This window comes from Sorex araneus, chromosome 8 (genome assembly GCF_027595985.1).
Source record: "Sorex araneus isolate mSorAra2 chromosome 8, mSorAra2.pri, whole genome shotgun sequence".
NCBI lineage: Eukaryota > Metazoa > Chordata > Mammalia > Eulipotyphla > Soricidae > Sorex > Sorex araneus.
This window is the reverse complement of record NC_073309.1, coordinates 48,831,830-48,847,029: the sequence shown is the minus strand read 5'-3', so window position 1 is coordinate 48,847,029 and position 15,200 is coordinate 48,831,830. Positions and strand designations below refer to the sequence as shown.

At 60.2% G+C, this 15,200-nt stretch overlaps 2 protein-coding genes across 2 annotated transcripts; both read right to left on the bottom strand.

Annotated features, from left to right (window-relative positions):
* Positions 1-3,379: 3,379 nt before the first annotated feature.
* APOC1 (apolipoprotein C1) lies at positions 3,380-5,842 on the bottom strand. Its single transcript, XM_004607828.2, has 4 exons — positions 5,765-5,842; positions 5,531-5,608; positions 4,709-4,877; positions 3,380-3,515 (listed from the first exon to the last, which is right to left on the bottom strand). The coding sequence occupies exons 2-4, from the start codon at positions 5,586-5,588 to the stop codon at positions 3,458-3,460; spliced, it is 285 nt and encodes a 94-aa protein (XP_004607885.1). The 5' UTR covers positions 5,589-5,608; positions 5,765-5,842; the 3' UTR covers positions 3,380-3,457.
* Positions 5,843-11,663: 5,821 nt separating this feature from the next.
* APOE (apolipoprotein E) lies at positions 11,664-14,364 on the bottom strand. The gene is made up of 4 exons (XM_055145799.1): positions 14,273-14,364; positions 13,530-13,596; positions 12,926-13,154; positions 11,664-12,486 (listed from the first exon to the last, which is right to left on the bottom strand). The coding sequence occupies exons 2-4, from the start codon at positions 13,570-13,572 to the stop codon at positions 11,799-11,801; spliced, it is 960 nt and encodes a 319-aa protein (XP_055001774.1). The 5' UTR covers positions 13,573-13,596; positions 14,273-14,364; the 3' UTR covers positions 11,664-11,798.
* Between the last annotated feature and the right edge of the window lie 836 nt (positions 14,365-15,200).

Below are 15,200 nucleotides of genomic sequence, written 5' to 3'. Positions count from 1 at the left end.
GCCCCCCTGCCTGGTTCATGAATGATTTTCTCATTTTTTTTTTTTTTTTTTAGATTGGGGCCACACCCAGCGATGCTCAGGGTTGACTCCTGGCTCTGCACTCATGAATCACTCTGGGCAGAGCTCAGGGGTCCCTAGGGGATGCCAGGGATTGAACCCAGGTCGACCATGTGCAAGGCCAGCACCGTCCTCATTGTACCATCGCTCTGGCCCCTAACATTTTCATCTCTTGAACCCCGGAGCCACAGGATTATACAGACACACCTTTACCCCGTATCATAGGCAGACGCATTTCTTTCTCTGGCCTCAGCATAAAATGGTGAAGGCTTTAGCCCAGTCTGCCAGAGTTCTCCAGGTGTTCACAGGAAGCTCTGCTCAATGCTAGACAAAGTACAGGCGCTTGTGCCGCCTCCTCTGTGCTGGACTCCTGGGTGTCAACTTATACCGAGAAAATGAAGTTCAAGTTCAATTTCAACTTCAAGTTAACAATTCCTTTTTTTTTTTTGCATGGCTTATGCAATGTTTGGGAATTAACCTAAAATGAACCAGGTGTCCTGAGACTTTTGTGTGATTAATCTGATGCCATGACCCTGGCCCCAACCTGAGTGACTCTACAGGAAAGGTCAGAAGCAGGGTTTCCTGCAGGTTGTCACCCACCTCTGGGCTCCACATGTGCCCTCCCAGCCCAAGCCTGAGCTCCGAGTGCGGGACACAACCTCTCCACCTAGTGTTCTGGACACGGCTGTGAGCAACTCCCAAGCTCTGAGCTGGGTGTCACCTCCAGATGTGGCCCCCCCTGCCAGCCGAAAAAAAAAGAGTCAAAGAAAAAAGTGACCAGGGGCCAGTGCGATAGTACAGCGGAAAGAGTGTTTGCCTTGCACATGGCCAACCTGGATTCAATTCCTGGTATCCCATAGGGGCCCCCGAGCACCGCCAGAAGTGATTCCTAAGAGGAAAGCAGGAGTAACCCCTGAGCATCGCTGGGTGTGACCCAAAAAAGGAGAAAAAATAAAAGTGCTCAGAGCAGAGGGCTGGGGTGGCTCTGCTGAGTGTGTGTGATATATTTTTTTTCTTTTTGGGTCACACCTGGCGATGTTCAGGGGTTACTCCTGGCTCTGCACTCAGGAATTACTCCTGGCAGTGCTTAGGGGACCATATGGGATGCTGGGAATTGAGCCTGGGTCGGCTGCGTGCAAGGCAAATGCCCTACCCTCTGTGCTATTGTTCCAGCCCCTGAGTGTGTGATATTTCTAATTTTTCTTTTTCTTTTGGCTTTTTGAGTCACCCAGCGATGCTCAGGGCAACTCCTGGCTCTGCTCTCGTGAGTCACTCCTGGCGGTGCTCAGGGACCATCTGGGTTGCCAGGGATCGAACCCGGGTCAACTGCGTGCAAGGCAAACACCCTCCCCTGATATTCCTGGTGCGTGCCCCTCACAGGGATCTGACAGGAGCCCAGAGGGAAAGCTCTGAGCCAGAACACAGGCTTTGCATTTGCAAGGCCCCAACCTGATTCCCGGCCCTGCCAAGTCCTCCAAGCTCCGCCAGATCCCACCCTGGAGATCCCCTGAGTACTCACTTCCAGGAGGGTCCCAGGTAACCCCCAGAACCTAGGCTGGAATAGCGCTCCATCCTCAGCCCTCATGTGGAACCTTCAAGTCAGCCGAGAATCCCCAGGACTGGTCCCCTAGCACCTCTGGGGAGGTCCCCACCTAAGCACGAACGGGCAGAAAGAGGCCCCACATAGCATCAGCCCACTGGACTGTCTCTCCGGTTCCCGCTTCATGTCTCTGGACCACGATGGAGGAGGAAGGGAAGGAAGGAGGGCCCCAGAGCAAGGGAACATTCGAGAGTGTGAGTGGCCCAGGCATGGGGCCAGGAGCTCCTGGTCAAGGTCGGTAGCAGTTCATTTCACTAATTAACTTGCTGTTGTTGGGGGCCACACCTGGCAGTGCTCAGGGATCACTCCTGACAGGCTCGAGGGCCCTGTGGGGTGGCAGAGATAGAGCTGGGTCAGAAGCGCTCTGCCCACTGTACTCTCTCTCTGGCCCCCTTCACTAGTTAATTTCCTTCACGTCTCTCCAGTGCAGTTGGGCACCGGGTGCCAGCAGAGTTTGTACCAGTTCATCTGTTGGGCCAACACCCAATGGCCCAGGGAATTGAGTGTCTTTATCATTTTTATCTTCCGGTTGGGGACACTGAGGCAGAGGGCTGCTCCCATCCCCCACCCCACCTTACCCAAGGCTCCAGCCACCACCAGCAAGCTGGCCCCTTGCGCTCCTGGATCCCAGATGCCAGAGCGAGGCAGGCACAGAGCAGAACTGGGAAGACGGAGGCCTCTGACCCCCTGCCCCTCCCCCCGCCACACACAGCCCCAAGGCCGGCAGCTGTTTGCAGAGGTTGCCCAACTCCGGACAGCAAAGGCCGAAGGACGGGTTGTCCAGGGCTTCTGGGAAATAACTGTGGGGGAGGGGGAGGGGCTGGTGTGTGTGTGTGTGGGGAGCTTAGACCCCAAGAACTCAGTGTGCCTCTGGGGGTCCCTGCAGCCGTCAGATGCCATCCTCCCTGTTCACAAAGGTCTCTTCTTTGCTCCATTCCTCACCCCGTCCCCTCTCTTTGGCCACACCCGGCTGTGCTCAGGACTGACTCTCAGCTCTGTGCTCAGGGATCACTCGGGGAACCCCATGAAGAGCCAGGTTTCGAACCCTGGTCAGCCGTGTGCAAGACAAGGGGACAGGGCTTAGCCCTCCCCGCTGTCCTGTCACCTTAGCTCCCGCCCCTCTTTCTCTCTGCCTCCTTGGTGGCCCTGACCACTGAGCTCCCCGTGCCGCACTGGTCAGCCCACTGAACCAGGAGCGATCCCTGAGTGTGGAGCTAGGAGTCTGCGCCAAGCACCGCTGGGTGTGACCCCCAAACAGAAAGACAAGCAGTGGCTGGAGAGAGAGCACAGAAGGTAAGGGACTTACTTGTCTTGCATGCAGTCAGGCCAGATCAACCCCCTGCACCTTGGGGGCCCCAGAGCAGAGATGGTAGGAACCCCTGAGGACCGCAGCTGGGTCCCAAATACTCACAGCCACCATAACAAAAAAAAAAAAAAAAAATCACTAACATGGGGACCAGAGAGATACAGTAGCAAGGAAGCAGCTTGCCAGCACACAGCTGACCCAGGCTGGATCCCCCGCCCCCATCAGTGCTCAGGGCTTAACTCCCGACTCTGTGCTCAGCGATCATTCCTGGTGGGGCTCCGGGACCATCTGTGGTGTTGGGGATCCAATCTGGGTCTGTGGGGTGCTAGGCAAGTGCCCTCCCTCCCTCCCTCCCTCCCATCTCAGGGATACACCCCTACCCTTAACCCAGGCCCATAACAAAGAAACATTCAGAATTCTGCAGAGTTTTTTATTGGTGGGGTGCAGGGACCCTGGCATAGTGGGGAAGAAAACTCAGGGCTCCCTCCCGATGCTCAGAAGTTATTTCTCCATTTCTCCTTCATTTTCTCGAGTGTTTCATGGAACCAGTTCCTGTAGGGCAGATGGGGAAGGGGGGGTGTCACTTGGTGCTGCCACCCTCCCCCCACCCGTATATCCAAACCCTGCTCCTACCTCACTCCCTAATGTCCTTCCCCACATAAAAGGCCGAGGTAGGGTCTGCACAGTGGGGAGGGCGTTTGCCTTGCACACGGCCGACCTGGGTTCGATTCCCAGCATCCCATATGGTCCCCTGAGCACCACCAGGAGTGATTCCTGAGTGCAAACCCTGGGCATCGTCGGGTGTGACCCAAAAAGAAAAAAAAAAAAAGGCAGCGGTAGGGAGCTGGAGCGATAGTACACAGGTTGGCCGGTGTATGCTGTGGAGCCAAGTTCAATCCCCGGCACCCATATGGTTCCCAAGCATGACCAGGAGTAACCCCTGAGCATCACTGGGTATGACCCAAAAAGCAAAAAAAAAAAAAAAAAAAAAAAGGCAGAGCTGCCCACTTAGCAGGATTGGTGGTATACCTTCTGTGCCTCAGTTTCCTTGGCAGATCAGCACTGCAAAGCCAAGTCCAAAGTCTCGCTCTGGTTTGACTTTCTGGAATGTCCCCCGTTATCTACTCTTGTTCCTCCTACCTCAGGACCTTTGCACCTGCCCCTGGCTCAGGGGCCCAAAGGGTTCATTCTCCAGATTTGGATTCAAAATGTGGACCCTTCTGGGAAGACTGCAGTGCCTGCAGCTCCGCCCCAGTCTTCTCTGGAGGAATCTGGAAATCCTCTCTTCTATCTGCCCCCATCTCCTGCCCAACCCCAAGCCACTCCCAAGGGGCCACCCTCTCTGTCCTCTATTGTTATCACCCCCCACTTTGGAGCAGTTCCCAGCACTTACCCGAAGCTTACTACTCCCTCAGGAATGAAAAGAATCTTCCAAGGCCAGCCAGAGCCCAGTGGACGTGCCCTGGGCCAGCCCCTCTCCCCGGAGAACCACCCATTTTGCAGACAAGAAAACAGACCTTGCAGCTCCATTCCCAAGGGAGGGGCCTGGGGACCCCCCCCCCCAGCTTGGGGGTGAGAGGCCAGGGCTGTCGCTGCAGCAAGGCGATGAGTCAGGGACTCTCCCCAGAACTCAACCGCACCCCCCCAGGATCAACCGAGATGGCAGGGTCCTGGCCAGTCTCTCTGGGCCTCAGTTTCCCCACTCAGTGGAGACCCCCAAACCTCCTGGTGTGGGAGGCTCTTACCTTGCTTTGGTAGTGATCTCACTCTCTTTGATGCGGGTGACAACCGACCGGGTCCCCTCCCCCAGGGTCTTCCCGATCTCCTTGAGCTTGCTGGGGAGCTCCTTCAGCTTGTCGGGGATCCCCTCCAAAGTGCTGGAGAGATCCGGGGCCGCCTGTGCAGGGGCTGGGCCTGACCGGAACACCGAGAGGGTGCGGACAAGTCAGTCTGGGGGCGCTCGAGATGGGCAAGACGCTTGGGGGGTGAGGGTGGTAGAATGGGGGTGTGTGCATTTATGCGTGCGAACGCGTGTGCAGGGGCGACTGGAGGGCCCAGATTCGGGCCAGAACTACTGGGGGCGCCTTTCCTCGCTCCGGGCTCCAGCGCCCCCATCTCCTCTTTCATTCCAGGGTGCGACAGCAAAACAGCCAATCAGGAGGTGGGAGAGGCTTGCGTCACCAGTTGCTAGGGCTCTCCTGGGCAGATTTGTCTGGACGATCGTTTAGGGCAGTTTCTGGACTCTGCATGGGCCGTGGCCCGACCGCTTGGGACTTGGTTTCCCTCCTGTGGCCACCCGGGTTCTAGAGGGGTCGGCTCTGGAGTCTCAGGCCGGGGGCCCAGTCCCGCGGTTTTCACCAGTGGCCCCTCGGAATATCCCGGGGCCGGGGAGCCCAGTGTGGGGGGCAGAAGGGGGTTGCAGATGCCTTTGGGGGATCCTGGGGCGCACGGTGGGCGGGGTGGGGGCGACCCGCGGATGATGGGGGACCCGGGCCCTGAAAGGGCCGCTGAGCTCTAGAGACGGGGGTGCACCCCCTGCCCTAGGTCCCACCCTGGGGCTCCCGTACCTTCGGACACCAGCCACAGGGCCACCAGCACGACCGGCAGCGACAGGAAGAGCCTCATGGTGGGGCGGGCCGAGCACTCTGGGGGCAGAGGGGGGTGGGGGAGTGGGGAGCAGGTCGGCCTCTGCCCCACCCCCCGCAGGCTCCTCCCTTCTCCCCCAGACCCCTTTCCCTCCCCCTCCTCATTCTCTCGGGGTGGCAAGTATGGGCGATGCCACCCGGGCACCCGGCACCAACCTTGGACGGGGCAGCAGGCGGGATCCGCGGTCTGGGCCTGGCGCGGCCCGGGGCCCCTTTATCAGCCCGGGGCAGGGGCAGGGGCGGGGCGGGCGAGTCTCCCTCCCCCCAGGCCGGGCCCACCCACCTCTCCCGGCCCGGATCCTCGAGGTGGGGGCGGGGCGCAGGCACCTATCTGAGACCCAAAGGGGCTGCCCGCCCCCCGTCCCCGCCCCCGGCTGCCGCAGCCTGCGCCCCCTCCCCTCTGCTCTCGGCCCGGGGGTGCGGGTTCCGCGGGAACCCCAGGGGCGCTCGGCGTTAGCGTGGGCAGGTGGGACCCGAGATGGAGGAGGAGGACGCTATAATTAGAGGGGATCCCAGGCGCCGCCCCGGCTGACCCAAGCAAGGCGCCCCGGGGTGACAGCGTGGGATGCCCAGCAATGCCCCCCACCCCGACTAGATTCCTGGGGGTGACTGCAGGCTGGGGGGTGGCGTGGGGCAGGCTGCCTTGGGGGCTGGCATTTTGGTGGGGTGGGCTGGAACGTCCGAAATTGAGGAAAGAAAGAAATGGTCAACTAGAAGCCCACCCGCAGGATTGGGGTCTCCCACTCCTGACGCCCCCTCTGAGACCTGAAGGGCAGAGTCCTTTCCTTTCACTTCCACTTCTCTCTCTCTCTCTCTCTTTCTCTCTTTCATTTTTGGGCCATACCCTGAGGTGCTCAGGACTTATTACTAGCCTTGCACTCAAGAATTACTCCCAGGAGCGGAGCGATAGCACAGCAGATAGGGTGTTTGCCTTGCATGCAGCCAACCAGGTTCGATCCTGGCATCCCATATGGTCCCCCCCCTCCCAGAACTGCCAGGAGTGATTCCTGAGTGCAAATATAGGAGTCACCCCTGAGCATCGCCAGGTGTGACCAAGAAAAAAAAAGAAAAAGAAAAAAGAATTAGTCCTGGCCGTTCTGGGGAACCATAAGGGATGCTGGGGATCAAACCCAGGTCAGCTACATGCAAGGCAAAGTTCCCTCCCGCTGGATTATTGCTCTTGGCCCCTTGTTACCTTTTTTTGGTAATAAAATTTAGCACAGCGGGTAGGCGTTTGCCTTGCATGCGGCCAACCCGGATTTGATTCCTCCGTCCCTCTCGGAGAGCCTGGCAAGTTACCAAGATTCCCAGCATCCCAGCCCGCACGGCAGAGCCTGGCAAGCTCCCCATGGCGTATTGGATATGCCAAAAACAGTAACAAGTCTCACAATGGAAACGTTACTGGTGCTCACTTAAGCAAATCGATGAACAACGGGACAACAGTGCTATAGTGCTATGAATAAAATTTATGTCACTATTAATTTTCAGATGTGCTGGAGCAATAGCACAGCGGTAGGGCGTTTGCCTTGCATGCGGCTGACCTGGGTTAGATTCCTCCTCCCCTCTCAGAGAGCCTGGCAAGCTACTGAGAGTATCTTGCCCTCATGGCAGAGCCTGGCAAGCTACCCATGGCGTATTCGATATGCCAAAAACCGTAACAAGTCTCACACTGGAGACGCTACTGGTGCCCGCTCGAGCAAATCGATGAGCAATGGGACAGTAACAGTGACAGTGATTAATTTTGGATGATCTGAGTAAATTGTTTTGTTTGGAGGGACCATACCTCACAGCGCTCGGGGCTCTGTGCTCAGGGATCACTTTAGGCTGTGGGTTAATGGGAGCCTGTGGGGCGCCTGGAATCAAATTGGGGTCAGTCACATGCCAGGCCTTACCTGATGAGCTAAGTCTCAGGCTCCCTGAGTGAACTCTTGGGTCTCAGGGATGGGAACGGAAGAATGAGTGGCAGTGCCTCGGCCCCAATCTTCTTAACAGGCCTCTTTAACGCAGGCTAAGCCTTAGGACGCTGGGTGGGACTCAGCTGTAAAGCTGGTGTCTTGTGAGGAAGATCTGGGTTCCAGCCTGGCCCCGCAAATAAACCAAAAAATCAACTCAGAAGCTGGAGCGCGGGGCTGGAGCGATAGCACAGAGGCTAGGGAGTTTGCCTTGCACGCAGCCGACCCAGGTTCAATTCCCAGCATCCCATATGGTCCCCTGAGCACCGCCAGGGAGTAATTCCTGAGTGCATGAGCCAGGAGTAATCCCTGTGCATCGCTGGGTGTGACCCAAAAAGAAAAAAAAAAGAAGAAGCTGGAGCGGTAGCACAGAAGGTAGGGCACTTGCCTTGCTCACGGTCAACCCAGGTTTCATCCCTGCACCCCATATGGTCCCCCGAACCTGAGCACAGAGCGAGGAGTGAGTCCTGAGCACTGCCTGGGATGGCCACAAAACAAATGAAAGATAAACTCATCCATATTTCTGGGTCACCAGTGTGCCCCATATAACACCCCTCATCCACTTCCGATCTCTCAGACTGAACCTTCAGCAACTCACTCATTCGCAGCCGATCCCTGGGAGCAGGGGGTAGTTCTCAAGCCTTAATCTCACAACCCTCCCAGAGAAGGAGCTTTTCTTTTTTCTTTTTTTTTTTTTTTTTGCTTTTTGGGTCACACCTGGAGATGCACAGGGGTTACTCCTGGCTCTGCACTCAGGAACCACTCCTGGCGGTGCTCAGGGGACCATATGCGATGCTGGGAATCGAACCTGGGTCAGCCTCGTGCAAGGCAAACACCCTACCCACTGTGCTATCGCTCCAGCCCCGAGAAGGAGGGGGGCTGGGGAGGAAATGGGGTACAGATGTTTTGCCTCAGGGCTGGAGAGATAGCACAGCTGGGAGGGCTCTTGCCTTCACTGGCCACTTGGGTTTGATCTCGAGCATCCCATATGGTCCCCTGAGCACAGCCAGTGCAGAACCAGGAGTAAACTCTGACCGTCGCCAGGTGTGACCCAGAAGGGAAAAAAAAAAAAAAGTGTTTGCTCCGGCCAGACCCAGACCAGCTTTGCTTTCCACAGGGATGACCTAGGTTTGATCCCCAGCATCCCTTCTGGTCCCGGGAAAAAACACTTCCAGGAGTAATTCTGGAACGAGGAGTAAGCCCTGAGCATCTTCGAGTGGGGTGCGGCCCCAAAACCAAAAACATTAAACAAAAAAAAAAGTACTTGCCACGCAATTAACCCTGGTTTGATCCCCATCACCTCATCAGCTCCTCTGAGCACCGCAGGGAGACCCCTGGGCACAGAGCCAGGAGTAGCCCCTGAGCACTGCTGGTGTGGCCCCAACCCCCAAATAAAAAGAAACGACAGCGTCAGCTTTAAGAATCCCATTCTGGGCCTCCCTGCCCCCCTCCCTCCTGCCCCCCCCACTCCCCAAGCCTCCAGGCCCCCATCTGCTCCATTCACCCTCTCAGACCCCTGCTGGCACCAGGCCCCCCCCAGCCGCCCTTCCTCCCACCACATCCGGCCACACTTCCTGGGGCTGCCTTTGACCGCCAGTGAACCCTGGCAGCGGGGCGGGAGGGGAGGGGTGCCCTGGGCCCTCTAGGTTGGCTGGCCTCGTGCCCCCGCGGCCACGTGTCAGCCGGGAGCTGCGGTGGCAGAGAGTTGTGAAAGGCACCTACAGATCCCACCCGCCAGCATTGCGACACCCTGGCTGTGCCCCCCCAGCCCCCAGTCTCGCCTTCCCAGACATCTGCTTCCCCTGGGAGTCAGGCGCTCTCCAGACACCGCCCCCCCCCCAGCGTGCTCCCCTCTTTACCAGAAGAGAACAACAACCTCTCTACTTCTCTGCTGTGGCATCTGGGGGGGGGGGGTTGCTTGCCCGCAGTGGCAGGAGGGAGGGGGGGCTGAGCAGGGACCAGAGCAGCTGCGTGGGTGGGGGCTGCCCGCCTCTCCCACCCCCAGGGTCTAGCTAGCAACCCCCCCTTAGCAAGCAGCCTTCTCTGCCCCCCGCAGTCCCCCAAGATTCAGCTCTCTTCCAGTGCTGGGAAGCTCGCCCTCCCTGACAGGTGGGGAGACTGAGGCTGAGAGCTGCTGGCTCCACGCCAGGGCACGCAGTGAAATCAACAGCAGCCCCCATCCACCACCCAGGGATAGGCGGGGAGCCCCAGGGCAGCTGAGGGGGGCGCCCAGGGGCAGTGCCAGCGACTGCAAAGACTGAAGGGCAGCGTTCAAGCCCAGGCTTGTCCCCTACACCTTCCTGAGAAATGAGGGGGTGGGACGGCAGGGCCCCCCCCTCCCAGCCAGCTCCCAACAAGCCACAGCCTGAAGGGAGAGAGAAGGGAGGGGGGCAGTGAAGGCCTGGAGTCCTGTTTTGTGTTTTTGTTTTTCTTGGTTTGGGGGCCACACCCAGCGATGCTCCGGGATTGCTCGGGTTCAGCACTCAGGAATTCCACTTGGAGGTGCTCAGGGGCTTGACCGTGGGTGGGCAGCCTGCAAGGCACGCAGGTCCCCACTGTGCTATGGCTGGGGGTGGGGGAGGCTCCAAGGGGGAGGAGGTTGTGTGTGGGGGTCACAGGCTGCCTGGAAACTTTGGGATGAGGGATTAGAGAGAAGGCCTGGGGCAAGAAAAACTACAAAGGAGAGAGAGATAAAAGATAGAGGCTCTTGCTGGAAGCTGGCTGAGCCTGAGAAGGCCCTGCAAAGGCAGGGCTTACTGGGAGGACACTTAGCTTGCACGTACCACACCCTGAGTTCCATCTCCAGCCCCTCTAAACCAACAAAACACCTAGTGAATGTGTGTGTGTGTATTGAATAGTGAATAGTGGGGGGAAATGAAATGGTGAAATGGTCTCAGACTTTTTTTATTTGGGCCACACCTGCTGATGCTCAGGGCTGACTCCTGGCTCTGCACTCAGGGACCACTCCTGGCGGTGCTGGGGAGCCCTAGGGGATGCCGGGGATTGAACCTGGTAGGCTGCGTGCAAGGCAAACGCCTCCTTGCTGGTACCATCCCTCTGACCCTGCCTCGCCTCAGCGACTTTCTGATTTAGGTTTGGCCAGGGGTGCTTCCCTCTCAGCTCTGTGTTTGGAGATTGTCTCCACCGGCGCCCGCCCGGATGCCGGATGCCCGGCTGGGCTGCAGGCAAGGCCAGCACTTCAGCTGCCCTCTGGGCTAATTCTCCAGACCCTTTGGTCTGGGGGCTACACCCAGCAGTGCTCAGGGAACCGTGGGGTGCTGGGGAGTGAACCCAGGTCTCCTGCACCCGAAGCCTGTGCAGCTGCTCACGGGGCTCTCCCTTGGGGAGACCCCTTGGGGCCTTTTGGGTCCACAACACCCATACCTGTCTGACTCAGGGATGACTCACTTTTCTGGGGTCCACTTTGTTGTTCTGAAAAGCCAGGAAGCAACGCTGAGACCAGATTTACCCCACAAGAAAATAAATTTTACCCCGGGGCGGGCTGGAAGCGACAGAACAGCTGGGAGGGCGCTTCCCTTGCGTGTGGCTGACCTGTGCTGACCCAGGTTCGACCCCCAGCATCCCATAGGGTCCCCCAGGGCTGCCAGGACTTAATTCCCAAGTGTAGAGGCAGTCCTGAGCATTGTTGGGTGTGCCCCCCCTTTTTTGGGTTATTTTTGGGTCATACTCAGCGTTGCACAGGGGTTACTCCTGGCTCATGCACTCAGGAATTACTCCTGGCCGTGCTCAGGGGACCATATGGGATGCTGGGATTCAAACCTCAGTCGGCTGCGTGCAAGAAAAACGCCCTACCTTCTGTGCTATCACTCCAGCCTCACTTCCCCCGTTTTTTTTTTAAACCCCATAAGTGGACTTGTTACAGAACAGAGACAAGACAGGCCGAGCCCAGACCCCTGTGAGGCTGTGGAGGATGGTGTGCTAAAGCCAGAATGCTTCGCGCATAACTCTTCCCTCCAGCCTTGGCACGGAAGGGCTCCGCAGAAACCGAAACCCCAGAGACCCAGGGTCATGCGTGGGTCCCCTAAAGAGGAAAAACAACCGGCGCGCGCGGAAGGAGACACGACACAAGGGAGCTCGCCACGTGCTGAAAGCTTCTGAATCTTTATTAAGGGGAGCCCACTGGGGGTGGGAGGGATGACCAGGGCGGGGCTGACTCTTGCAGCCAGATGTGGGGAAGGCAGGTAGCGTGGGGGGGCCCCCTCAGAGCAGCGAGGTGCTCACTGATTCTCGCTGGGCACCGTAGCAGTGGCCGTGGCCGGCTGGTTGCCGATGGCCTGCTGCACCTTCTCCACCAGCCCGGCCCACTGGCGCTGCATGTCCTGCACCAGGGGCTCGAACCAGCTCTTGACCTGGGCCTGGAAGGCCTCGGCCTGCTGCTCCATCTTCACGCGCACCTCCCGCATCTGCTCATTCAGCTCGTCCAGGCGGTCTCGGGCGCGGCCGCCCACCTCCTCCAGCCGCCCGGCCAGCTGCTGGCGGAAGGCCGCGGTGCGCTCCAGCAGGGGCCGGCTGGCGCGCTGGCGGCTCTGCTCCATCAGCGGCCCCAGGCGCTCGCGCAGGGCCCCCACGCTGCGCTCCGCGCCCTCGTGCGCGCCGGCGCGGTACACGGCCAGGCGCTTCTGCAGGTCCTCGGCGTCACGCAGCAGCCGCTTGCGCAGCTTGCGCAGGTGCGAAGACAGGCGGTTGCGCAGCTCCTCGGTGCTCTGGCCCAGCATGGACTGCACGTCGGTGCGGTACTGGCTCAGGCGGCTGCGCAAGTCTTCCATATCGGTCTCCAGCCGGGCCTGGGCGGCCTGCAGCTCCTTGCACAGGCGGGTCTTGGTCTCCTCGGCCACGGGGCCCAGCTGCGCCTCCACCTCCGCCAAGGACGCCTTGATTTCCTTCATGGTCTCCTCGCTCAGCTGCCTGGAGGGGGGTAGGGTGCACGCGTGGGCGGACAGCCAGGAATCCGGACAAAGAAGGGGTGGTGGTGGGGGCGTTGCGCAGACGCCTCGGAAGCGGGTGAGAGGGTCAGGGGAAACAGAGGTGTGGGCAAGTGAGCCAGGATGTCGGAAACGGGAGATGGGAGCATTCCAGACACAGGGAGGGCCGAGGGAATGCAGAGAGAGAGGGGTGAAGCCAGGAGGGCCTCATGGAAGAGGAGGCAAGAAGCCAACAGAGAGGCCGTGGGGAGGTTCTGGCATGTGGGAACCCCTAGGTTCGAACTTAGGCACCACATATTCTGCTCACCAGGCAAGTCCCCAACTCCGAAAAAAGAGGGGACTGTTCACCTAGATGCCCGTGTTGGGGGATTGGGAGAGCGGGAGAGCCAGGTGGAAGGGGCGGGGGTGGGGTGGGGACTCACGACAGCTCCTGGGTGACCTGGGAGCTCAGCAGTTCCTGCTGCACCTGGTCGGAGAGCGTCTGCACCCAGCGCAGGTAGTCCCAGACGCGGCCGAGCGCCTGCTCCCAGGGCTGGCTGGCTTGCCACCGGTCCAGCTCAGGCTTCTGCTGCGGCAGCTTGGCCTCCAGCTGGGCCTCCAGCTCCATGTCGGATGGCACCTCGGCATCGGACGCCACGCGGGCTGGGCATCCTGCGAGGAGCAGGCAGGGGAGGTCACGGCCCTCTGCCCAGCCCAGCACGCAGGACCTGGCACAGAAGCGCGGCTTCCCCCGGCCCGGGAGAACCCAGTTTTGTTCATGGGATGTCTGGGGGTGTTGCGTGAAGCGGGGGAGGGAGGGGAGCTGGGACAGTTCACATCACCCCAGTTCACTGCCCGCTCCGCAGCAAGGGGAAACGTGTCCTTGCGATCGCAAGGATGGGGAAACTGAGACCCAGAGAAGGCCAAACAGTTCGTGACTTTCGCATGGAAGACCCAGACCTGGGGCCGCTTCTCCAGGAGGAGGGTGCGGGGCCTAACTTAAGGTACCGGGAAGGACAGGGGGTTCCACCGAGCCCACCGCCATACCTGCCAGGAGCACGACCACCACCACGGCCGCCAGAACCTTCATCTTCCCGGTCTGCGATTGGTCAATCTGGGGAGGAGGAAAACTGTTAATAGTCAAGGGGCGGCTCCGCCCCTCCCACCCCAGCTCCGCCCCCCCACCAGCCCGGGCCCTAGAAACTGGGTGGCCGCCCCCACCCCCACCCTCATCAGCCTAATCTAATCCTCCCCATTGTCTATTTAAACCCCATTGTCTTTTCCTATCTGCTATCGCTCCATCTCCTGGGCAGCCTCGCCTCCAAAATTCCATCCCGTCCCAGGGTTCAAATTCCACGCACCCCTCCGAATTCCACATCAGCCCCGAGCCAGACTTGGAGGGGGGGCCACCCGAGCGCCCCTTTTCCGCACTCCGCGCATTCCCGAAGCCCCAGCTGCACCTCCGGGCACCGTTTTTTCACTTTTTGGCTCTTTCCACCCTTGGCGCCAAGCGCTTCCCTCGACGTGGGCGCGCGCGACCCCGCAGCGCCCCTGCACCTCCCGTTCCCGGGCCCTCGAGGACGCGGGGCGCGCAGTGACCAGGGGCGACGCGGGCTCATCTCAGCAGCCCCTGACCTCAAGGTCCCCCGCCCTGGGTCGGCTCCCCACCTCTGGCCTCGTACCCATCGGGGCTGCGGCTTCTGCCCCGATCCAAGGAGTGAGACGGGCAGAGAACCCCCTCCCCAAAACCCGTCCCTCCAGTCTCCCCCGCGCGGGTCTCTGCAGCTCACCGCCTCCGTGGGTCCGGGTCCGGGTCCTGCGCAGGGGTTCCGCAGCGCTCCGGGAGCCCGGGCGGGTCCAGTTATAGGGCTCCCCCCCCCCCGCCCCGCCCACTCCTCCGGGCCGGGGCATCTGGGCCGCCCCCAGTCACGAGGTGGGCTGCTCCCCACCCCCAGCCCACACGCACGCAGCAGGGAGGGGCGGGTGGGGCCGAAACCCTGTGACCGTCCCCCCAGCACCCCCCCCCCCCGGTCCCCACGAGAGAACTGACTAACTCTGCAGTCAATGAGTCCCCTGTTGCGTTCTGGGGGGCGCGGGGCTTGGAGGGCCGGTCAGAGACCGCTGCGGGATGCCCTTCCCTGCCCCTCTATTCCTGGGGATGGGAAAATCGGGGGAGGGCGCCCGATTGCTGTTCAAAGGAGCCGGCGGCCCGGGTGAACCCTGGCTTTTCGCCCGAGACCTTGGGTCCAGATGAACCCATCTGTGACACAGGAATCTAGCGCTCGACCCGCGGGTGGAGGACCCCGGGGCACCCCCCCCACTCTCCCCGCCCCTGCTCCGGGCGTGCCTGCATTCATTCCCCCTGCCCCTTCAGGGCTGCGGACTCTGGAACCAAACGGCCCGGGATGTTCACCGGCGCCCGCTGTGTGACCTTGGGCCAAGGACCCAGCCTCTCTGGGCCTTTCAGCGGTTTGTTTCTCCACCGAACGGGTTCCTCTGTGCCTACCCCACAGCGGCGTGGCGCAACAATGATGGGCCCTGCACAATCCCTGGCACGCGCCGGGGGCCGCTGTGCCAAATGCCGTGAGGGCCCACCGGGAGTGGAGTGGTCCCTCCTTGCTCTCAGGCTCCCCACCCTCCAACAGGCCGTTTCTTCAGCGACGACGGCCAGCCCGATGGATTGGGTGATGGCCCAGGACACGCGGGGATCCAGGCTAC